Source organism: Schistocerca cancellata, chromosome 2 (assembly GCF_023864275.1).
Source record: "Schistocerca cancellata isolate TAMUIC-IGC-003103 chromosome 2, iqSchCanc2.1, whole genome shotgun sequence".
NCBI lineage: Eukaryota > Metazoa > Arthropoda > Insecta > Orthoptera > Acrididae > Schistocerca > Schistocerca cancellata.
In genome coordinates, this window is record NC_064627.1 from 463641991 (window position 1) to 463668121 (window position 26131).

The window sequence follows — 26131 nt, forward strand, 5'->3', positions numbered from 1 at the left end:
CTGTTTAGGTTGAGAGGGCAGTGTAATACCACTTTATGAGGGGTGGGAAGGACCATGGGTGGAATGTCCCTCATTTTTGGGCATGATGGTAGATAATCAAAGTCCTGGCAAAGGACATGGTTCAGTTGATGTACTCTGGGTGATAATGGGTGATTTGAAGGTTACACCTTTGCAGTTGATTTGGGCGGATGAAGGATGAGTTACGGGTGTGTGAAAATATGCCACAGGAAATCTGTCGGTTGACCTTTATTTTTTTATATTTTTATTTATCTATTTATTTATTTATTTATTTTTGGTGGTGGTGGTGGTGGTGGTGGTGGAGGGGGGGGGGGGGGCAGTAGTGCTTGTCTGTGAAGGTCTTCGTAAGACCTTCGGCATAATGGGCAAGGAAATTCTCATTACCACAGATATGCCCTCCATTGATGGACAGGATGAATGGGAGTGTTTTTTGGTGTGGAAGGAGTGGCAGCTGTTAAAAAGCGGGCAGTGTTGGTGGTTGGAGGGCTAGATGTGGACGGAAGTATGGATGAAGCCTTCAGAGAGTTTGGGATCAACATCCAGGAAGGTGGCATCATAGGCCGATGAGGACCAGGTGAAGTGGATGGGAGAGAAAGTGTTGAAGTTATGGAGGAATTAGGATGTAGTGTCTTGGCCGTGGATCCAATTCATGAAGATATAATCCTAGATCCTCTCCCCTGATTCCATCTCCCTCCTGTTATTAGGTTTTATTGTGAATAATGAGCTGAAATGGAAACTGCACATTAATACTGTCTGTAAGAAACTCTATTACGTAATATTCATAGTGAACCAGCTACTGCTATAAGCAAACAAACAGCATCAATGCCCAGAGTACCAAGGACTCTTTCAACCATACCTGGAGTATTTTTCAGTGTTAAAGAGTGCATATTAAATTTGAATATAATGTTCTTTGTAATCAATGTTGTTAGAGAGTGTAATCAAAATGGTTTCTCCTTAGGAAATAGCTGATACTGAAAGTTTTCTGTTTTTGACATTTCCTGTATTACACACAATAAATCTACAGGATCAAATGCAGTTCAACTCTATGTTTTCAGTTTCTTTTGGAAACATGCATTTTATTTGTACTTTATGCATATTAAGAGAACATTTTTAGAACATTTTGTTCCAAATTGAAGCATAACATTTGCACTTTTGTAAAGATTGTGGAGCCTTTGTGAAATCCACACTAGTACTATTTGATGTCATTGTGGATGTCCTAGTTTTCTTCGACTTATTGAATTTAATATTTTCCTATTCTAATTTTTTACTGATCAATCTGTTAGAGTAACTGTTTTGTGTTACATAAATAATATTCATACTGAATGATTTGTTTCTTTATGTCATAGTATGGAAATCTTAGCAGGGTTGTTGAATTCTGTCTGTAGTTAAATTATTCAAGAATTTGATACTGAGACCGAAGTTAGCTCTCTTTGTGGAGAATTTTTTTTTGCACTGAAATGTAAATTCATTAAGAAATCCATTGTGTTTCCATAAATGTTGCCATAAAATAGTAGCTCAAAACAAATTTTTTTTAAGGAAAAAAAAAACAATTAAAGGTAAGTCTCCAGACATTCAAAAGGCAGAAAAAAGTAATTTCTACTAATGCCATAACTCTATATTCCTTAAATGTGGCTTATGAATTACAGATTGAGAAGTGTAATGATATGCAAAATGTGATTATTTTGTTATTGATGAAGATGTGTTGCAAAGAGAGTACAGTATAAAAGGGAATAGTGTATTTGTTCATTTTAGGGCTAAATTGTGCTCACTGGTTAGTGTTATTAAGAAAAAAAATAATGTATGGTTACAGTGAATATAATTCATGATGAACTGGAAAATTTGAATCAAACAATTAAATAGTGATATGTGACTAAATTTATCTTCACTACAGGACAGAATGTTTGCATTTCAGGTAACTGCCTCATCCATTTTATTCAGAAAAAACTCAGAGAAACTGACTTGTGGAAAGAACCATTTATATCGGTTGAGGAACTAGTGAATACAGTGAGTTCTTTTGCAAGTATTTTCAACTGTAAATTAATCTAAAATTTACCATTGCAATATTTTCTTCACTTCATGAGAATTATTGTGAAATAAAACAAAATCATATCTAAGTAAGATGTGTTAGATTGTTTTTGATTTGTCCTAGTAGTTATTAATTTGTTTAATAAGTTAGTTGCTTGTTTCATTTGTTATAGTTGTGATATCACGCTATGCAATGGAATGAGTCAGTCAATTGTAAGACACTTTCTCACTTAATTAAATGAACAACTGCTTCATTTCATGCTACAATCCATGCTGTGTCTTCGTTGAACCTGCCTGAAAATGTTCAATTGCTTGGCAAATCTTCAGACATTGTATTCAGTAAAATGCAGTTGAATTGTTCATGCAAAGAGTCAGAAGCATCATAAATTCATTTATTGAATCACAGATGAATTTGTGTGAGATTTCTACACCATTTATTGATCCATGACAGATTGAACAAAATTTCAGCATATCTTGACCTAACACATCATAAGAAGGTCAAGGCATAGCTATCCAGTATCATAGCATCTCTTCCATCACCATTTCTCCATTCCTGAAGTCCTTGTGACTTTCGGATACTATTCTGTGGTGACCCAAGCTTAGGTATGGTACCCTCTTGCCATGTGTACGTCATCTGCCTCAGGTAGAACCATCATAACACTTTCCAGAAGTTCCATTATGAATGGAAAATATCAGTGTGTGATTTTAGGCTTTCCTAGTGTAAAAAGATCACTGTGATTAAAAAATGCATAATATTATTATTCAAAAATATATACATAATTCATAGGCCTGCATGTGTCCCTCAATTATACTAGAGTGCAAGAGCTGGTGTAGCATTTCTGAAAGAAATTTGTGTTTATAAGTCTACATTCTGTCACATCTTCCTCCCACAGTTCACTTCCCCAGCACAAAATCAGGGTTGCCACAAGTTCTGGAGATCAGGGAATTTCAAACATGTTAGCAAAATTAGGAAAATATCAGGGTAATTTGAAGAAAAGAAAAAAAAAAGACACTGGAAAAATCTTGTCTTTGTCTCAGTAGATGAAATGATTTGTTTACTGAGATGTCGTGCAGCATTGCCAGCTGTGCACAGTTAAGTATGTGAGCCGCTTTCCTACTCCCTCATTCGTACTGCTTCTTCCCTTTCTACCACTCCCCTCAGCTTGCAGTCAGTGCTGCCACCACCTCTTGCTGCTAGCCTAGCAGCTGCCAATGAGAGGCAGGGAAGCATGAGGAGTGCTTTATTTGGATCTGATTCTCAGAGACTGCTGACGGAGCAGCTGGAGACAGCTGTCATGTGTGCATGAGTTGTGTATGAATGACTGTGTGAATGTGTGTGTGTCCTCTCATTTTCTGACAAAGGCTACGGCCAAGAATTTAGTTGTGAGAGTGTGATTGTCTTTTCCATGTGCCTGTCTGCAGCACAGTGATCGTATTTATGGTGAGTTAAATGTGTGTGAAATCTTATGGGACTTGACTATTAAGGTCATCAGTCCCTAAGCTTACACACTACAAAACCTAAATTATCCTAAGGACAAACACACACACCCATGCCCGAGGGAGGACTCGAACCTCTGCCGGGACCAGCCGCACAGTCCGTGACTGCAGCACCTTAGACCGCTTGACTAATCCCGCGCGGCTATGGTGAGTTGCTACCTATCCTCATTAGTATTGAATTTCAGAGTATTCACCCAAGTTATCTGTTGCATGGATGGATCACCACAGTCTCATTTCGTCATCATGGTGTCTGTGACCTGTAAATAGCTGGACACACCAGTGGACTTCCATATGGGTCAAAACTACAGGTTATCTCTGTGGGTATCTCTAGCAGATTGGGCGTGCCTATATGAAGCCCATCATTTCTCACTAATGTGCAGGCTCTGCCCGTTGGCTCTAGTCTCACCAATCTGCCTACAACCCAGGTCTGTTTGTGTGTGGCAAATGCTGCAGATTTTCATGGTTTACGCATGGGCTCAGGACTGCGGTACTCCTTGGCAGGCCAGAGGCTACTGGCAATGGATTTCAGGAATGGCAACTGTCTCACAGCAAGAGCATTGTACAGTGCAGCATTTTATATACATTTTATTTATTCTAGTACATTTTGGCACTTTGAAAGTAGTTTATGTGTAAGAAATCATGGATGATAAGAGGAAGAAAATTGTGGCAGTCACTGTCAGTTTGTACGCTATGTACTCATGTATCTTGTGAAAGAAAAACCACACAATACCTGTAAAATAATGGACATAACACAGTGGACAAAAACTGACAATAACAAACAGTAAATCCAACATTTTATTGGCAGTCACCTATAGGATTGGTTTACACAACTCCTCCCTGCCTTACACGCTTCTTTCAAGAGGTTATTTCTTATATCAGTGAAGGTATTTTAAATCTGTCTTGCGAATCCAATTAAATATGTGTTTTTGTCACCAAATGTGTTATGTTTTATTGAAATAAAATAACATCAGTGGTCTTAATTAAACACATATGTACCATTTGGCTTGCTTTGTCCATCTAAAAACAGTTCATTGCGAAAGATGTTGATATTAGTACTTAAGATTTTGCTCACTTGTTTAGAAATACTAAAGTCCTTACACTTTTTTGCCAACTTATGTCTTAACTTACCCTTGAGATCTCAAAATTTGTCCCTCCAGGGGGCCAACAGCTCTTTTGCGTGTACGTGTGCGCATTCATGGGATCCTGAGCTACTGCAGCCGTTACTCTTTTCCGTTCTGCTTTCCCTTCCCCTTCCTTCTCCTTCCCTGTTCTTCTTCCTATCCCTGCCCATTCCTTTCCTTCTCTTGCTGTTCTTTTTTGTGTCGGCTTGGCTATCCTAATGAGTTTGCTTCATCTTGCAGTTTTGGCTGGTTGGTGCAGTTTTGGCTGGTTGGTTTTCTTCCTCATTTTAGGCTTTTCTTTTGTACCCTCTCAGGGGTTTGACCTCCATCTCCAAATTTGAAATCTGTAGTGTGAGCCAGATGGGGAAGAACTCCATCCGTAGCGTCTTTGGCATGGAATCCTCTCCCCGTCCTCCTACTCTCCCTCTCCTTTTTCCCCCTTCCCCTCCCTCCTTGCCAAAGCCCTTTTGCCTCCTTGCTAGATCACCAGCTTGGTAGCCAATCCATGTGGTGGGGCTGTTATGTACCCATCTGGCAGAGCCCCTTGACACCACAGGGATCACACTTTGGTAACTGTGCTGTGAACGCCTTGTGAAAGCCTAGAAGTGGTTGCCCATCTTTTTGGGGCATCAGAACTCCTGGAAATGATCTTCCTGCCAGACAGCTCTTGCTGTGGCTATGTGGTGCCCACAAGGTGAGCACCTGTTCAGAGTGGGTGGTACCAGGGCAGACGTTTGGCACATGAAATGTGTTAAACTCTCTGACCACTCTACTGCAGCCACATCTCTTCCTTAACATAGTTCTGTTTCAGTTCCTGTTTCTGCCTTTCCAGCCTCACCCTCCCTCTCTTTGTGCCTGCGATCGTTTAGGAGGCAACCCCATGGCTATCGCTCCTCACAAGTCACTCAGTATTATGCAGGATGTAATTTTCCATAGGGATATTCTCCTCCAATTCGATGATGAACTTATGACTAATCTGGAATGACGTGGTGTTCATTTCATCCAGCATGTCCAGAAAGGCCCTAAGGACCATTGTGTAGACACTGGTGCTTTCTTTATGGCATTTGAGGGGGATACCCTGCCCAAGAAGGTCAAGGTAATGGTGTACAGATGCGACATGAAACCATACATTCCACCTCCCATGTTTTGCTTCCATTGCTTCAGGTTTGGCCACATGTCGTCACAATGCAATGCCACTCCCATCTGTTGTGACTGGTAGCTGACCTCTTCATGTGGGCACCCTAACGCTTAACTGTGTGAACTGCTCAAGTCACCATCCTCCCCACTAACCGAAGTGTCCATTGTACATGAAGGAAAAAAGTATTCAGGAAATAAAGACCCTTGACTGTCTCAGCTACTTTGAGGCCCGGAAGGAATTTGACGAGACTTCACCCCGTAAATCTCTCCTCTACCTTTGCCTCAGTTACGCCTTCCCCTCCTCATCCCTCCCCCTTAGCTCCATCCTGCCACCCCTCCTCCTCCTCCTCATCACCAGGGAAAGTGTTCTGTTCTCTGACTCGTGTTAGGACAGAGTTCTCAGGACAGGAAACTTGTACCCTCAGGCCAGAGGAGAGACCCACACTCCGAGGTCTCCAAATCCACTCACTCTCTTTTCGATCCTGACATCACTGCCACCTTTTCCCTTATGCAACTTCCCTCCCTCAGAGGGAGAAATACAAGCAGCACAAGTCAAAGGACGAGGATTCCCCGGGGACTTCACCCCCTCTACCTCATCCTGAATCATACCTAGTTTTTATGGATGTTACCACATCCTCGTTGGTGACGACCACTGACCAAGTGATGTGACATCCCCTTGGCTTCTTTATGTCTCACATGGACTCTCACCACACAGTAATCCAGTGGAATTGCAGTGGATATTATTGTCACCTCCCGGAAATACAACACCTTCCTTCCTTCTACTATTTGTTCTCTCTTGCTCTCCATGAAACTCCCTTTGGTGTTGACCACTCTCTAATGTTTCATGTTATTGTGTGTTCTGTTGAAACTGTGCCGGCTCCGGGATAGAGTGTGGAGGGGTCTGCACTTTGGTTCGCACCGATTTCATTAGTGACTGGATCCCCCTTCATACCAACTGAGAAGCGATAATGGTTAGAATGCAGACAACTCTGGCAGTCACTGTTTGCAATGTATACCTCCCTCCAGATGGGCCACTTTCTTATGTTGAACTGTCTACCTTAATTAAGTAACTCCTGCCCCCATATCTCCTCCTTGGGGACTTCAAAGCACCCCACCCCCGTGAGGGTGCCACTTCATCGGGTAGGGGTCTTCTACTTGACCAACTTACTACAGACTTTGATTTGTATCTCCTCAATGACAGTTCCCCTACCCACTTTAGCGCTACTCACGGCACCTCTACTGCTATCAATCTCACAATTTCCTCTGTTGCTCTTGTGGTTTGCCTACATTGGTCACCCCATAATGATAACTGCATTGATGCGTTTATGCAGGGCATCTTTGCCACTGTTCTTCATGCAGCTGGCACTGCTGTCCCCCTATCCACAGGTCTCCCTCATCATCAACCAGTGGTGGACCAAGGACGTAGCAGTCACTGTCCAGGACCGCTGACAGATGCTGCAGTGATTTACACAACACCCTTCACAGGCCAACTTCCTCACTTTTAAGCGTCTCCTTACTAAGGCTTGTAATCTTATTAAGCAGAGTAAAAAGGAATGCTGGGAGTGCTATGTTTCCTCCCTGGGGATGTATGTCTCTTCATCACAGGTTTGGTCCAAGCTCCATGGCCTTCTGGGCCGCCAGTGACAGTCAACTGTCCAAGGATTATCCTCCAAGGTGCTCTGTCTACTGATCCATTGGTCCTTGCAGAACACCTCGCGACACACTTTGCAACAGCATCGGTGTCCTCTTCGTATCCTGCCATCTTTCCCCGGCAGAAACACAGAGTTGAATAGACCCACCTTCTATTTCAACTCTCAGCAAACTGAACCCTAAATTGAACCCTTTACTGAATGGGAATTCTTGCATTCTCTTACTTCTTCACATGACACAGCCACAGGCCCAGATTCCATCCACAACCAGATGATCCAACACTTGGACATTACACAGAGGCAATATCTACTCAGGGTCTTCAACCACATTTGGCTCATGGATGCCTTCCCCTCACAGTAGTGAGACAGTATAGTTATCCCTGTCTTTAAGCCTGGGGAGAACCCAACATCTCTCAACAGCTACTGCCCAATTAGCCTGACGAATGTATGTTGTAAACTGCTTTAGAGGATGGTTAGCTCCAAATTATATTGGGTACTCGAATCTGGGGGCCTTGTGTCCCCGTATCAGTGTGGCTTCCGGGAAGAATGATCTCCAACTTACCATTTACTCAGACTGGAAAATGCAATCTTACAGGCTTTTACTAACTGTCGGCACTTCGTCATGGTCTTCTTTGTCCTACATAAGGCATATGACAAAGCTGGGTGCCACTACATTTCAGTTACCCTCCATGACTTGGGCTTTCGTGGCCCCCTCCCAATTTTTATTTGTGAATTTTTGTCCCACTGGCTTGACCGGGTTCAGTTGGCACTTCACTTAGCACCCCTCAGATTCAGGAGAATGGTATCCCAAAGGGTTCTATATTAAGTGTCACAATCTTACTCATAGCCATCAATGGGCTTGTAACCTCTGTTGACCCTCAGGTTGCCCCAGCATTGTATGTCGACGATTTTTGCATCTGGTGCAGCTCCCACTTGGTAGCATCTGTTGACTGCTGGCTCTGAGGTTCCATCCAACGGACCTCTGCGTGGGCTGTCTTCTATGGCTTCCAGTTTTCTCCCTCCAAAACGCGGATTTTGCATTTTTGTTGTCAATTCATAGTACACCCTGATCAAGAACTTTATTTAGGCGACCAGCTCGTAGATGTTGCAGCACAGTCCCATTTCTTGGGCCTCCTCCTTTTTTTTTTTTTTTTTTTTTTTTTAAATGAAAAGCTGACATGGTCACCCCATTTTCACCGCCTGAGGACTACATGCATGTGGAAGCAAGCTTAGTGCCTTCTGTCCCACACATCTTGGGGTGCATACCGTGCTACTCTTCTCTATCTTTACCATGTTCTGGTCGTGTCCAGATTAGATTATGGAAGTCAGATTTATGGCTCAGAGGCTCCTTCCACTCTGAAAATACTTGATCCTGTTCACCATTTTGAGGTGGGTCTGCTTATTGGTGCCTTTTGCACTAGTCCCATTTACAGATCCCTCACACAAGAAAATATGATAAAGCCAACTCCTGGTTTCTTATGCAATTGCCATTTGCAGATTCCCTGACCTTCCCTTGTACTATATCCTCTTTGCAAGTGAGGGACATCTCCCTCCTGATCATTGCCCATGGGTGGGATTGCCATTTGGAATATGTCTCACTTCCCTCTGTCAGGATTTCCATCTCTGTTCACTGAAATGTGCCACGTGTATTTTCTCCCACACTCCCCTTGGAAAGTGCGTAGATCACGGATTAGGACTGACCTATTCCAGGGTCCTGAGGTCACTGTTGCCCCTATGGTCTTCCAGCATCCTGTACTTTCCATCATTCCAGGGTGCTACCATCTTCCACACTGATGGTTCTAAGATGATAGATAAAGTGGGACAGGCTTTCACATCTCCTACTGGCTTAGAACACCATTTATTGCTGGGATCATGTAGTGTGTTCACAGCAGAGCTGCTAGCCATTAGCAGGGCCCTCCATTATGTTACCCATGCCTCCCTCCACAGTCTTTTAATATGTACTGATTCATTGAACAGCCTGCTACTCTCGTCATCCTTTGGTCTCTGCTATCTATGACCTTCTCTCCCCCCTTGGCTGTGCTGCCTACTCAGTTGTCTTTCTCTGAGTCCCAAGTCATGTGAGTATCAGGGAATAAACTGGCTGACTGTTTGGCAAGATAAGCTGATACTCACCCTCCATTCTCTTTCATGACTCCAGCTGTGGATATGCAGATCTATGTCAAATCTCTCTTTGCCCAAAAGTGGAATGACATGTGGTGCGCTACTGCGCTCAGTAATAAACTCCGCACAATCAAGGAGACTACTATGCTTTGGTGCTCTTCCTTCTGCTCCTCTTGTAGGGAGTCCACTGCTTTATGCTGTGTATGCATTGGTCATAGGCTCACCCATTGTTCCCGCCTGTGTAATGAATCATCCTCACAATATGGTTGTGGAGCCAGACTGACAGTATTGTGCTAAATATAGTCTTTCTTAATTTTAATATTAGCAGACAATCCACAGATGGTTGATCTGGTCCTCAGTTTCCTCCATGAAAGTGGTTATTTCCTATAAGATTTTGCTTTACTCCTGGAGCAGAGTTGCAGTGGTTGTGATTGGAGTCTCTCTTCACGTTTTTTTTATTGTTTGACTCCCCTGACTGGATCCATCCACTTTTAGGGGACCCTTTTTCTTGTGTGAGTAACTTTGGAATTGCGGGACCGATAATTTCGCCGTTTGGTCTCATAAACCCTCTCAATTAGTCAGTCAATCAGTCTCAAAATTTTTCAGGATAAGTACTAAACCTTGTCTGAAAATCAGCGAAATATCAGGGAATTTCACTTGGGGAAGCTTGCGGCAATCCTAAAAATGAACCAGTCTCAAATCTCTATCTAGAGTCATCATTTAGAACCAGTTCTTGAAACTTTATTAGGCTTTCTTGGGAAAGTTTACATCTGTCTTCAGGAGTCTGCCACTCCAGTTTTTTCAACATCACTGTAACACCTTCCCTTGGGTTGAACAAACGTGACCATTCATGCTGCCCTTCTCTATATACATTCAATATCCCCTGTTAGTCCTATTGGGTACAGGTCCAGCACACTTAAGCAATATTCTCGAATGGTCACGTAAGTGATCTGTAAGCACTCTCCTTTGTGAACTGGTTACACTTTCCCACTATTCTACCAATAAGCTGAAGTTTACCACCTGCTTCACCCACAACAGAGCCTGTGTGATCATTCTATTTCATATCCCTACAAAGTATTACACCAAAGTATTTGTATGAGTTTGCCGATTCCAACTGTGACTCATTGATATTATAGTCATGGAATACTCTGTTTCTTCATTTTGTAAAGTGCATAAATATACATTCCAGAACATTTAAAAGCAAGTTACCAATTGTTGCACCACTTTGAAATCTTATCAAGATCTGAATGAATATTCATACAGCTTCTTTCAGGCAATACTGTACTGTAGATAACTGCATTATCTGCAAAACATCTGATGTTACTGTTAATATTGTCCACAAGGTCGTTAATATAAAACATGAACAGCAAGGGTCCCAACACACTTCCCTGTGGGGGCACCCAAAGTTACTTCTACATCTGATGATGAATGTCCATCCAGTATAACATGCTGTGTCCTCCCTACCAAAAAGTCCTAATACAGTTACAAATTTCACTTGATACCCCATATGACTGAACTTTTGACAATAAGGTCGGTGTGATGCTTTACAGAAATCAAGAAATACTGCATCTACCTGATTACCTTAGTCCAAAGCTTTCAGGATGTCATGTGAGAAAAGTGTGATTTAGATTTCACATGATCGATATTTTTGAAGTCGGTACTGGTTGCCATGTAGAACGTCATCCTGTTCAAGATACGTCATTATGTTTGAGCTCAGGAATTGTTCCCTGATTCTACAAAAAATTGATGTCAAACATAATAGTTTTTTGGAGTACTTCTACCACACTTCTCATAGATGGATGTTATCTGTGCTTTCTGTCAACTACGGGGCATGGCTTTTTGTTCAGGGGATCTACAGGAGATAGATAGAAGAGGGGCTAACTCAGTCACAAATACAATACAGAATCTGATAGGGATTCCATTGGGCCCTGGAGCTTCATGCAGTTTTAACGATTTCAGTTGTTTTTCAATACCACTAATACTGATTTCAGTCACCTTACATAATTTCAGTCACTGCTACAAGGATTAAAGTGGGGGAATTCTCCTGCATTTTCCTTTGTAAAGGAACATTTGAAAATGGAGTTAAGTATTTCATCTTTTGCTTTACTACCCTCAGTTTCAGTTCCTGTCTCAATCACTAGGGACTGGAACTAACTTTGGTGCCTTTTGAACAACACATGGGAAAAATGAACAATTAAAACTTTCCAGCAAGTTCTGGATTCCTTTATTTTATTATGAAGATCATTATCCCCAAGCCAACAAAATATCTTGGCATTTGGAGAAGAAAGTTGTTGATAGAAATTTCATGAGAAGATCCAGCCACAGCAGAAAACACCTCTGTTTTAATGGTTGCCACTCCATTTTGCATATCATACTGTGGCACTCACTCCCCTATTTTGCAACAATACAAAATGAGCTGCCCTTCTTTGAACTTTTTTGTTGTCCTTCATCGATCCTGTCTGATGCGGATCCCATACCATACAACTGTACTCCAGAAGAGGACAGGTAAGTTTCGAATTCTCTTTATACTACTGTTGCATTTTATGTGTGTTTTGCCAATAAATTGCAGTCTTTGGTTTGCTGTTCCCATAACATTATCTGTGTGTTAACATCATATATTTAAGAAGCAGAAATAGTTATCTTTGCTGATGGTGCAAATATTATAATCAAGCATAATGGATTAATGGTCAGCACTTGAAAATTTAAATAATGTTTTTTTGAAAATTAGTAATTGTCTGCAAATGGACTGTCACTGAATAAAACACAGCACAAGAATTTCCTTATTGCAGAGAGCCTGACCACACCATTAGAAATAATGCATGATGATAAATCCATAAATGAAACTGAATTTTCTAAATTCTTAGATTTTTATATTGATAAGAACCTTTTTCTAAGACATATGTTACAGACCTTCTTAAATGTCTCTGCTCTGTAGCTTTTCCTTGCGTGACATGTACATCTGTTCCTCCATCCACTCTGGAGTGCATGACAGAGGTACTTTCAATTTTACTAGTTAGGGCTTTGCATTACATTCACATATGGGGTGGGAAGGAGGGGGTTCTAGTGTATTCCTGTAATCACCATTTAAAGCTGTTTCTTGAAGCATTGTGACTAGGCTTTCTTGTGATAGTTTGTGTCTGACTTCAAGTGTCTGCCAATCCAGTTTCTTTATCATCTCTGACACACACCCATGGATCAAAGAAACTCGTGGCCATTTATGTTACCCCTCGTCAGTATTCCATTCTTAGTCCTATTTGGTGCAAATATCACACAAAAATTTAGCAGTTTCTTGGCTAGGTCACACGAGTGATTTGCAACCTGTCTCCTTTGTAGACTGATTACATTTCCTTAGTATTCTGCCAATGGACCACATACTTTCACGTGCTTAATCTATGACTGAGCCTATGTGATCATCCATTTCAGATCCCTGCAAAGTGAGACACCTAGGAATTTGAAAGAGTTTATCAATTCCAGTTTTGACTTGTTCATAGTGCAGTCACAGAATAGTAGGTTTTTTTGTTTTGTGAAGTGCACAATTTTACATTTATGAAGTGCACAATTTTACATTTATGAACATTTAAATCAAGTTGCCATTCCTTTCACTATTTTGAAATCATTTCAAGATTTGACTGAATATTTGTGCAACTTTTTTCAGACAGTACTTCATTATTGATAACAGCATCATCTGCAAAAAGTCTGAGGTTACTATTATTATCAGCTGCAAGGATCTTACATACAGCGTGAACATGAAGGGCCCAAACATCACTCCCTGGGGAGCATCTTAAGTTACTTCTATATCTTATGAACCTCCAGCTTGATGCAGGAACAGGTGTGAAGGCTTAATAATGGACGTCATGTCCAAAACAAGTGACTGCAAATTAAGGATATGTCTCCTGCAAGTTTGACAGAATTAGAATTACAGTTTTATTTTATACACTCGTTGATAACTTCCCATCCTAGACAACATGCTGCAGCCCTTCTACCAAGAAATCGTTACTCAAGTCACAAATTTTGCTTAATACACCATATGATTGTGCATTTGATGACATGTTTAGGTTTGCTACTGAATCAAATGCAGCAGTTACTTATTTTTTCATGATTAGCATAATGTGTTTCAAGAGTTTATTCTCATTTCCAAGTTCATTTGTTTTCATAAGTAGAAGTGACATTTGAATGTGTGATTGTCTCCCTCTCTTGCATTGTAGTTATCATTTTGAGGTTATACTACAACTGGAAAATTGGACAAAATGAATCTTGGAATACTTTTATACACTAATCTTAGACATGGTATTTTTGTGTGTCTACTTACAAGTGTTGTGCCTCCTCCATTACACAGAGTACCACACACAGAAAAATCATCATGTATACTGTTTATTTTTGTGTTCAAAACTTCCTCTAAAAATATTACTGCACATCGGTTTCACAAAGAATTTGTACACAGTTAGACATGCTACACTTTCTGTGGATTACATTGTATGTACAAAATTGTCGGTTACATGTGTAATAGTTGAGGTGTTCAGTGTATCTGATCTGAAAATTTCTGCTGGTGTTTCCTATGTAGTAACTTGAGCAAGTTTTACATGTGATTTTGTACCGGGTGATCAAAAAGTCAGTATAAATTTGAAAACTGAATAAATCACGGAATAATGTAGATAGAGAGGTACAAATTGACACACATGCTTGGAATGACATAGGGTTTTATTAGGACCAAAAAATACAAAGGTTCAAAAAATGTCCGACAGATGGCGCTTCATCTGATCAGAATAAAAATAATTAGCATAACAAAGTAAGATGAAGCAAAGATGATGTTCTTTACAGGAAATGCTCAATATGTCCACCATCATTCCTCAACAATAGCTGTAGTCGAGGAATAATGTTGTGAACAGCACTGTAAAGCATGTCCGGATTTATGGTGAGGCATTGGCATCGGATGTTGTCTTTCAGCATCCCTAGAGATGTCGGTCGATCACGAAATACTTGCATCGTAATGCTGAACTAGCACATTCCCCATTCTGATAATACAGCTTCACCAAAAGTGCCTTTTCAGGTAATGTCAACATGCTCGACTGCTGGTGCATCTGATTCTCTCTCATTACAGCTCCTTTTATACATGATTGTCATGAGCAGTCACTGACGTTTTGCTGTCCAGCACCATCTGTCGGACATTGTGTGAACTTTTTTTTTTTTTTTTTTTTTGTTCTAATAAAGCCCCATGTCATTCCAAGCATGTGTGTCAATTTTTACCTCTCTATCTACATTATTCCGTGGTTTATTAAGTTTTCAAATTTATACTGACTTGTTGATCACCCGGTATATTCTTGAGGCTGATAATTTATCTTTTTATTGTTTAAGGTGTGAGATAATTTCTGTTGTAGTTTGTTGTTTGTGGAGAATTTGAGAAATGTTGCCTACGTAAGGTATGCTGGCCGTACATTTGATTGTAGTATTGGTTCCTTCTAAAGAGCCAAGAATTTCTGGGAGCTTTGTTCAATATTAGATATTTCAGCTTTTTCTCAACACTCCTGACACTAAAATTTATATTACTGATCTTTGCAGCTGCGAGAATTAAGGTGGGGCAATACACTTAGATTTTCATTAGTATAAGAACATTTGAAAATGGAATTTAGCATTTATACTTTTGTTTTGCTTCTATCAATTTCAGTCCCTGTGTCATCCATGATTGTATGGACACTGGCTTTGGTTCCACTAATGCCCTTTACATATTACCATGATTTCTTAAGGTTTTGTGAAAGTTTTTTCAAAAATGTTCTGATACGGTAATCAGGCTTCACACATTGACATGTTGATAGCCAAATACATTTAGTTCAATATATCACTATCTATAGCTCAATGCTTTGCTTTACATCTTTTATGCAATACTTTCTTTTTCTTTACAAGTTTCTCTTCAGTGTGCGTACACCATGACGAGTCCTTCTAATCATATACTTCCAGGTACATAACTATCAAGTGCATGGTAAGATTAACTTTTCTTCTAAACCTGAGCCACAGTTCTTCTTCACGCTCCTCACCAGAAATAAATGTTTCAAGTTCGTTATTGAGATATGACACTACTGCCTGTTTATCTAGTTTTCTGAACATCCTTCTACAATACGGAATCCTTCTACTTGTTTTAGTTGTACTGAACATATAATTCCTTCTACTTGTGTTAGTTACCTTTTGTAACTTGGTAATCATTGTTGCTACAACTGCCTCATGGTCACTGATACAAGTTTGTGTGTGGACATCCTCAGAGATATTCTCATATATCTCACGAAATAAGCATCAACCGAGAAAACTACAAAGAAAGAAACTCGTCTAGCTTGAAGGGGGAAACCAGATGGCGCTATGGTTGGCCCGCTAGATGGTGCTGCCATAGGTCAAACGGATATCAACTGCATATTTTTAAATAGGAACCCCCATTTTTTATTACATATTCATGTAGTACGTAAAGAAACATGAATGTTTTAGTTGGACCACTTTTTTCGCTTGGTGATATATGGCACTGTAATAGTCACAGACGTATAAGTACGTGGTGTCACATAACATTCCGCCAGTGTGGACAGTATTTGCTTCAGGATACATTACCCGTGTTAAAATGGACCGTTTACCAATTGCGGAAAAGGTCAATATCGTGTTGGTGTATGTCTATTGTGATCAAAATGCCCAATGGGCACGTGCTATGTATGCTGCTCGGTATCCTGGACATCATCCAAGTGTCCGGACCATTCGCCAGATAGTTACATTATTTTATGAAACAGGAAGTGTTCAGCCACATGTGAAACGTCAACCACAACCTGCAACAAATGATGATGCCCAAGTAGGTGTTTTAGCTGCTGTCGCGGCTAATCCGCACATCAGTAACAGACAAATTGCGCGAGAATCGTGAATCTCAAAAACCTCGGTATTGAGAATCCTACATCAATGTCTATTGCACCCGTACCATATTTCTATGCACCAGGAATTTCATGGCGATGACTTTGAACGTCGTGTACAGTCCTGCCACTGGGCCAAGAGAAATTACGGGACGATGACAGATTTTTGGCACACGTCTATTTAGCGATGAAGTGTCAATTCACCAACAGCGGTAACGTAAACCAGCATAATATACACTATTGGGCAACGGAAAATCCACAATGGCTGCGACAAGTGGAACATCAGCGTCTTTGGCGGGTTAATGTCTGGTGTGGCATTATGGGAGCAAGTACAATTGGCCCCCGTTTTATCGATGGCAATCTAAATGGTGCAATGTATGCTGATTTCCTACATAATGTTCTACCGATGTTACTACAAGATGTTTCACTGCATGACAGAATGGCGATATACTTCCAACATGATGGATGTCTGGCACATAGTTTGCATGCGGTTGAAGCGGTATTGAATAGCATATTTCATGACAGGTGGATTGGTCGTCGCAGCACCATACCATGGCCCGCACATTCACCGGATCAGATGTCCCCGGATTTCTTTCTGTGGGGAAAGTTGAAGGATATTTGCTATCGTGATCCACACAATGCCTGACAACATGCATTAGCGCATTGTCAGTACGTGTGCGAACACTATGGAAGGCAAACTACTTGCTGTTGAGAGGAATGTCGTTACACGTATTGACAAATGCATTGAGGTTGACGGACATCATTTTGAGCATTTATTGCATTAATGTGGTGTTTACAGGTAATCATGCTGTAACAGCATGCATTCTCAGAAATGATAAGTTCACAAAGGTACATGTATCACATTGGAACAACCAAAATAAAATGTTCAAACGTACCTATGTTCTGTATTTTGATTTGAAAAACCTACCTGTTACCAACTGTTTGTCTAAAATCGTGAGCCATATGTTTGTGACTATTACAGTGCCATCTGTCACAAAGCGAAAAAAGTGGTCCAACCAAAACATTCATAGTTCTTTACGTACTACACAAATATGTAATAAAAATGGGGGTTCCTATTTAAAAAACACACAGTTGATATCTGTTTGACCTATGACAGCACCATCTAGCAGGCCAACGATGGCGCCCTTCAAGCTAGACAAGTTTCGTTCTTTGTAGTTTTCTTGTTTGACGCTTATTTCGTCGATATTTGGCCCAGTCACGATCAATGGACCACCCTGTATATAAAAAACACAGATTTTTACTGAGTACGTTAGACTTTACAAAGCTATATTTAAGAAAAGTTATGAAGGCACCCAAACAAATGGCAAACAGTAAGTTTATTGTACAACGTAAAAGTAAGACAAAGGCAGTGTGGTCTATTGTCGAAATAGAGCTTGGCATTAGAGATAGTAATAATGAAATATCTAGGATGGTAGCCTTACTGTAAACCCATGTCAAATATCAGAGCGTTTAAATAAATTCTTCATAAATGTGGCAAAGTTAGATGTTGTCGTACAAGACTATCAAAGTAAAATAAATCCCTTTGGATTCCACCAAGAAACTGAGTATCTCATTGATTTAAAAAATGTCACAATAAATGCTGAGGGACATGTTATATTATCATCAAGAAATAAAAACTCTGCTGGGTGTGATGGGATACGAACTAAAGTGATTAAAGCAATGTGTGACATAATAGCACCTCCTCTAACTAAAATAATCAACCAATCTTTTGAAGAGTGATGATTTCCTGATGTGTTGACGTATGCCAAAGTCAGACCTCTGTTCAGGAGAGGGTCAAATGCCCTATTTCTATTCTTCCAATTCTGTTGGTAGTATTAGAGAAATTAGGTGCAAACTGGATTAAAAATTTATTGTAAAAAATATTGTTATAAGTATCTAATTTGGGTTTCAACCAGGAAATGCAGTGGATAACTTTCTTGAAAAAGTATGCAAATCATTGTATCAGAGGAGTAAAGTTGCAGGTATCTTCTGTGATCTTACAAAAGCATTTGACCCCTGAACCATGCCTTTATTATCTACAAGTTAGACAAATATGGGATTAAGTGCAATGCTCTGAGCTGGCTCACACCTTACTTAAACAACAGAAAACAATTAAAATGCAGTGACTTATGCTAAATGGAGTACTGTTTTACAAGATGAGCCTCAAGGCACCATTTTGGGGCCAATCCTGTTCTTATTTTACATAAATGACTTACGCATAAATATAAATTCCCCATCAGTTCTGTTTGCAGATGATACTTTTGTTTTAATTGAAGATGACAATGCAGAAAAGATTCTGAGCTCCATCATAAGCACACTGAATACCCTAGAAAATTGGTTCAGTTGAAACTGATGGTACTTTTCAAAACCAAACGTTCAAATTGTGTGGAACTTATATACAACATAACAATTAACCAACAGAAGAAGTTCACATGATCAAATTCCTTGGGCTAAATGTGGACAAGGATTAATATGGAACGCTTGTATTGACTTTCTGTTAAATAAACTAAGCAATTTTGCATTTGCAATGCAGATAATAGCAAATTCTACCGAATTGAGTACATGAAAAATAGCATATTATAATTGTTTTGAATCTGTCATTAGGTATGGTATAATTTTCAGGGGAAATTCGAATAGTGTATTTCAAATACTGAAACTTCACAATAAAATTATCAGATACATGTGTACTGCACAGTAAACAGAATCTTATCACCCATTATTTTGGAAACTGCAAATCCCAACTGTTCCCTCAATATACATATACGAAATTGTTATCTTCCAACACAGCAGACAAAATTATTTGAGGATGATTATTTTAACCACACATATAACACAAGAAATGAAAATAAGTTTTTGCTACCTAAACACCAATTGAAACTATTCACATGGACTCCGCAATATATGAGGATAACAATGTGTAACAAATTAATGAGGAAAAATATATTTGATATGAAGCAAGAAATTCTAAATACGAAGCTACAGCAGATTCTGTATGAGAAATTCTACTATTCAGTAGAAAATTCATAGAGGATGAAATGATAATTTGAGCAAGGGGGAATTAATTGTTAGATTTTTTACTGTGTGTTTGTATGTATAATAAAATTGTATTATTAGTATGATGTTATTGGTTAGCATCAGCTGTTCTACGTTTATGGTGAAATTTTACAATTTTTGACATGTCTCCTATACCTAACTCAAATGATTTGGATCATGTGCATTGATCAAACAATGGAAACTCCAGATAGGATTATGCACATTATGAGACTAATAAACCATAATTCACCAAGGCTTACTATAGCAAGCAGATTCGAATGGACATATATTACTGTAGTTATGCAGAGATGAAGAGGTTCCCACAGGATAAACTAGTGTGGAGAGCTGCATGTAATCAGTCTTTGGACTGAAGATGCCAACAAACAACTGCTGACACAAAAATGTGTTTGTCTCTGATGATGAATTATAATTTATTGTGCGCACCTGAAAAAAATTCTGAAGTAGTGTAATTTAATATTTTTCTCTGGGAAAAAGTCTAAAGTGCTCAACAGTGGTGGAAATAACCCACACCTACCTTCAGTGATCCCTACGAGAGTTTCTTGAGGGTATTACGGACACACTGTGAATGCACATCACAATCATTGGAGTGTAACCTGAATCTGTCATCTCTTGATGTGTGTCCTTAGCTTAACCAGCCTCTCTCCATATGTTTTCAAGTTTTTTTCTCATGACTGTCTAGTGGTTTTCTCTAAAATAGCTTATCATTATGTTTCCAATAAATTATTTCATTGATATTTACTGTCAAATGTTATTTAAATTTGGAAGATTTGTTAAGTATATATTGGCAATAAATCACAAAGAATTCATTACAAATAAAAATTGATTCTAGAGAAAGTTTATGGTAAATATATATGCCAAAGCTGGTGAAAGACAAAAGAGGTAGAGAAAAACCAGTCTTTTGGAAAATGTACAGATTATTATTAGAGAGAGAAATTAATTGAATAAATGTTGTACAATTTCCTAATGTATGTATTCTGTTGCCCTCCCATATACATGCAATATATTGATAATGTGGTACCTATGAATGTTATTGGTGTACATGTACAGTACTGAGGGCAATTACTACAGAATGTATCCACTTTCGAAAGCAGCTTTAGTCCCTATGTGAGTACACCATATGTATTACAAATGTAGGAAATAACTGAGTGTAAAAATATTTTCTGTGACAGACTTAATTGATTATGTTAACTGGGCACGTGCAGAAAAGCGTAAATCTGTCCATTGGTCAACAGTGCCCAGTACTTTTCTGTAATACATGTGGTGGAGAAACCATAATGCACTTAGGTTGTACTCTATTGCCAGTTTGTGTTGTCGGATGATATGAGAAAAAATGAGAATAACTGCAGTACAACTCGGTGGTTATAATTAAAGTGCAGATACTCAGAGAGGTCCAGAGTGGGCTTTAATTATCATAAGGCAATGAAACTTGGTAGATATTCTAATGCATTAATGCGGAACCAATTTATGCTGGGAAAAAAAAAAAATTGTTCCAGTTTTGAGTACCAGATGCATATCTGGTGCTGTGAATGCAAGAAAGGTGTATAGAAATGTTCCCATACACAATGGATTAGGAATGGGATGTGGGCAGAAAAGGTCATACAAGTGTGAAAGCCATAATGTTGATTTTATTATTAATTGTCACTTACACAATTTGTTCAGTATGAGTACTGGAGACATCTGACGCAATGCTGTACAGTGCCAGATTGGCACCTGGTGGCCAAAATTGGAACTACTTTTTTTCCAGCATTAATTGGTTCTGCATTAGGATGTTTGTCAAGTTTCACTGCCATACAGTAATTACAGCTCACACTGTACATCCATCAATAGCTGCACTTTAATTATAATCACCTGGTCTATGTGGATATGACCGTTTTGTTGTTAATTTATGGGTGAATACACATGTAAAACAGTAAAACAAACAAATCATTTGTAGGTTCATACTTTTTTTCTAAATTTCAAGGCATTATCCATCTGCAGAAACTGGATCAACTCCTGTGAGCGCCTCACATCTCTCTTCTGGGCCAATTACTCTCCACATCCTTGGCACGGCAAGCCTTATCTGCCAACTCATGTGATGAATCTTGCATCCCGACTGGAGGAGGTAAGAAATGAAACTAAATTTGCTAGTAGTTTAAAGTTTGCTATTTTAAAGAATTTGATTGATGATATATATGTACGTACGTGTGTGTTGAAAAATTGCCGATTGTGTCATGGAAAACTGGTCTTCACCTACAGTATCCAGAAACTTTGTATAACTTTAATACCGGCCTGTACTGAAACATGAGAGAAAATCTAGCAGAAGAAAGGCAAATATCAGTGACACTTACTGGCTAATAGTGAAAGAGTGTGTGTGTGAGTTACCAATCTGTTTGTGCACATTTGTAAGGAATGTTGTCTGCCATGAAGAAGGACTGTTTACTGAAATAATAGTCCCTTATTCTGTAACACAATTGCAGGGTGTTTTCTTTATGATGATACAAACTTTCGGAGGTGATGTAGAAGGACAAATGTATTAATTTGAGATAGGGAACTCTAATCAAGAAGTAGCTAAGTTAAAAGTTATAAACAAAAATGATAAAATCTCATACTTATATTTGATATGCTGTCTGTGTTAAAGATCCAAGTAGACACATATAAATAAAATAACTAATATAACTGTGGAACTTGTGCAAGGTGCCATTTTCACCAAATATGTTGAAAGTGGTGCCCCAGTTTCAGTACAAGCATGAAACAGTTGCACAAAGTACTGTCGTACCCATTTGCTCTACCCTAATATTGTTTGAGAAACATCACAGGCAATGAGAGGTCTCAACAGGAAGTTCTCTTCTGTCGATACAGGTGTCTCATACATACTTCAAGGGAACAAGCTGGTCACAAAAGAGGACTTCATCTTCTTATCCACCTTTTTGGAAAATTATGACACATATGTTCATGAGAAAGATGTCCAATATGCACTGTTAACAATATACACCTGCATGGAGATCAAGAGGAATTCTTTCAGCAATTTGGGAGGGGGGGGGGGGGGGGGTAAATATATCTCAGGAAAACTGATGGGAAAAAGTAAGGGTGTGATAGGGGAAGCTGATACGGCCTGTTGGTTATGGCTGTGTTCTACTAATTGTGACTATGTTTGCCCATGATATCACTGGAAATGTGTGATTATGTTTAACTGTGTCAACAGCTCATACATGACTGTTGCAGCAATTGATAGGATTACATTCCTAATGAAATAGACTTCATCTGAGTAAAGCACATATACAAAAATTTTTGGATTGAACATTCGGCACTGCAGCGTCCACATGTTCAACACTTCCTGCCAATAGTAGACGTACAGCTGCTATTCCAAAATTACATTCGTCACAGTACTCTGTACAATACCCAATTCCTATGCAACTGTGCAACTGACTGCGTGTTGATTGAAGACTGCTCAGGTGTGTGTGAGAAGGCATTGCTTGTTCCAGGTAAGGAGTCTGGACAGTTTGTTGTCCTTCCCAGTCATTACGTTATGGTACCCTCTTTTCCTTAACCACCTAACGAGTCATAGAAACACAGGTTGCAATTGATTTCATCTACATAGGTAGCTGGCCAGATACGATCATTAAGCTTCCCTTTGATTTGATTTTTGCCACACAAAAATCATGGTTGCTGTTTTGATACATGGTGTAATGACATTTCACTAGGAATGATCAACTACACTACACATGTCTTACAATCACAGACAGCATTTCTACAAATCTTTACATGAAGGCACATATCTCACCATATGCATTGCATTAGTACAGTTTCCTGTTCTCACCTTTCATAATTTTTGCCTACACTTTTGTTGTTTCCTTAGCTACCTACATTATAAATAAATATATAACATTATCAAACAACAATACCATTACTTCATCACCCAATACAACTGCAACTGGAACGAATCAACTGCATCCTTCTCCAGGGCTTTGATTACTTATCATCATGCCTTGAAATGAAGGACATCCTATCCAAGATCCTTCCTACCCCTCCTGAAGTAAATCTCCACCACCCACCCAACCTCCAAAACATCCTAGTTCATGTATATGGAATTCTCAGTTCCAATCCCTTGCTGCAGGAGTCATATCTCTATGGAAGGCCCAGGAGCAAGACCTGCTTAATCCACCCACCCAGTGCGGTGTCACCGCCAGACACCACACTTGCTAGGTGGTAGCCTTTAAATCGACCGTGGTCCGCTAGTATACGACGGACCCACGTGTCGCCACTGTCAGTGATTGCAGACCGAGCGCCGCCACACGGCAGGTCCAGAGAGACATCCTAGCACTCGCCCCAGTTGTACAGCCGACTTTGCTAGCGATGCTACACTGACAACTACACTCTCATTTGCCGAGACGATAGTGAGCATAGCCTTCAGCTACGTCATTTGCTACGACCTAGCAAGGCGCCATTCACATTTGTTATTTATCTTGGGATGCCTGTACTGTCAGACCGATGTTCACCAATTATGGATTAAAGTTAAGTATTTCAGATGGATTAAAGTTAAGTATTTCAGAAGCTATGTACTATTTTTGGCTACTATAATTCCTTGTCATTTTCCAGACCTCACGCCAGCCTGCGTGAGCTTAAGCGCGTGCATTTCGGCCTCCTTTTGCAACACGGTGTTGGCTCTTCTGCCAACACATCACCCAGCACTTCCTGTCACAGTGCTGTCACAGGCCTATCATATCCCATCAGAAGTTGGGCCACCTGTGAAAGCAGACATGTCATATACCAGCTCTGCTGCAATCATTGCACAGCTTTTATTATTGATGTGACTACCAACCAGCTGCCTACCAAGATGAAAGGCCCTCACTAAACTGAGACTAAGAGCAAAGTAGACCACCATGTGGCACAACATGCAGCTGAATGTAACATGCTTGATTTCAATGATTGTTTCACTACCCGAGCTATTCGGATCCTCCCTTCCACCACCAGTTGCCTGAAATTTGCACATAGAAGCTATCCTTACAACACATTTTCCACTCCTGAAATTAACCTGGCCTCAACTTACACTGATATACCTTCCCCACACCCTCCACCCAATAGTTTCCACCCATTCTGTCCTATCACCTCCTCCCTCTTTTCATCCCCTCACCCTCTTTGTGTGCTATTCTCTGCCAAGGCAACCAAATGTCTTTCTGCTTCCCTAAGCCTTTCCTTTTTTACTCCCCATTTCCCCCCTCCCTGCCCCACAACCTTCCAATGCTACGCTTGTTGGCAGCCTAGTCCCCGCATGCTCAACCAGACAGCACTCTTTCATCATGCAAACATCCTGTATATTATATTGAAAATAAAACAGTGGCAGCTGCAAAAAAGTTATTTTTATTTAAACATAACATGGTTTGCTGCAGTCAGGCATCATCAGATTATATAAAACTCTCAAATGAAGTTCATTGCACCAGCTACCAAAGCTCTATGACAATCACAAATGAGGTCTGTTCAAAAAATTCCAGAACATTGTCCACAACATTTTTTCTATGCTTACCTTTTGCTTATTGCATATGGTCGCCTCACAATTGATACACTGCTCCCAATGCCATTTTCACTTCTGGAAGCAGTCTTGGTACACCTTTTGCTGGATCGTGTGATGTGACATCTACGAATATTCATATATGTCATCTATTGTTGCAAGTCTTGGTCCTTTCAAGCTGGTTTTCAGCTTTGGGAATAAAAAAAAAAAGTCCACAGTGCAATGGTCATGTACGAACAGGGATGAATGTGTGTCCTTCAAAGTCAAAGAAAACTGTCAGCATGGCTTTGACATTTGACCTAACCTGATAAGCTTTTTTAGGTCTTGGAGAGTCTTTCCTGACCCATTGTTAAGAATGAACCTAGGTCTCAACATCATAACCGTAGACCCACATCTCATCACGAGTTATGATGCTCTTAAGAAACATCTTGTTCTCATTTTGTTGTGACTCGCCGATCTTTCAAAGTGCCGCCGTGCAGTTACGCGCATCCTCTACATGCGGCGCTGTCTGCCAGCGATGCAGCAGCTGTGCCACCTAAGCGGCCAGCCAGCCAGCGGCCGCTAGACTTGGACTCAGTGCTGATTTGAATGTTACCGTGTACACATGTCTTACTTTGTCTACTTGCTCTCTGACTTGCATGTGTTGTGTCATTTTTGAAATATAAATGTGTGCAACTTGACGTTATAACACATTTATACGATTCAAAAGCTCATCACAGATGATTGTGAGGCAAAGGTCTTTCTGGTCTTGACCTGTGAACCATGGGATGAACTTGGTGGCAACACAATGCATTCCAAGATGCTGTGTCAGGTTTTCATGATATGATTCAACTGAAATGTTAATTCTTCTGTAACCTTTTGGTCAGATTTCAACTGGCATACATAATTTTGTTGATGTTTCTGACATGAGCACCGTTGGTGGACGTCAAAGAGCATCCTGAATGATGGTCATCTTTAACTCCCATCTGGCCATTTTGAAACTGTGTGAACCATTTGTAACACCAAGTATAGCTTAAGCGCTCATCGCCATAGGCTTTCTGCATCATTTAGTGTGTCTCTGTAAAGGTTCTCTTGAGTTCATGAAAAATTTAATACAGACATGTTGCTCATATGTCATCTCGAAATTCGCAAAATGTGCAACACAATGTTCTA

At 39.9% G+C, this 26131-nt stretch overlaps 1 protein-coding gene across 1 annotated transcript in view; it reads left to right on the top strand.

Moving 5' to 3' along the window:
* LOC126161972 (cytoplasmic dynein 2 heavy chain 1) overlaps positions 1–26131 on the top strand; it is a 778966-nt gene that overhangs the window by 55174 nt on the left and 697661 nt on the right. The window contains 2 exon segments of the mRNA XM_049918163.1: positions 1931–2022; positions 21455–21595. Coding sequence (XP_049774120.1) covers positions 1931–2022; positions 21455–21595 — 233 coding nt within the window.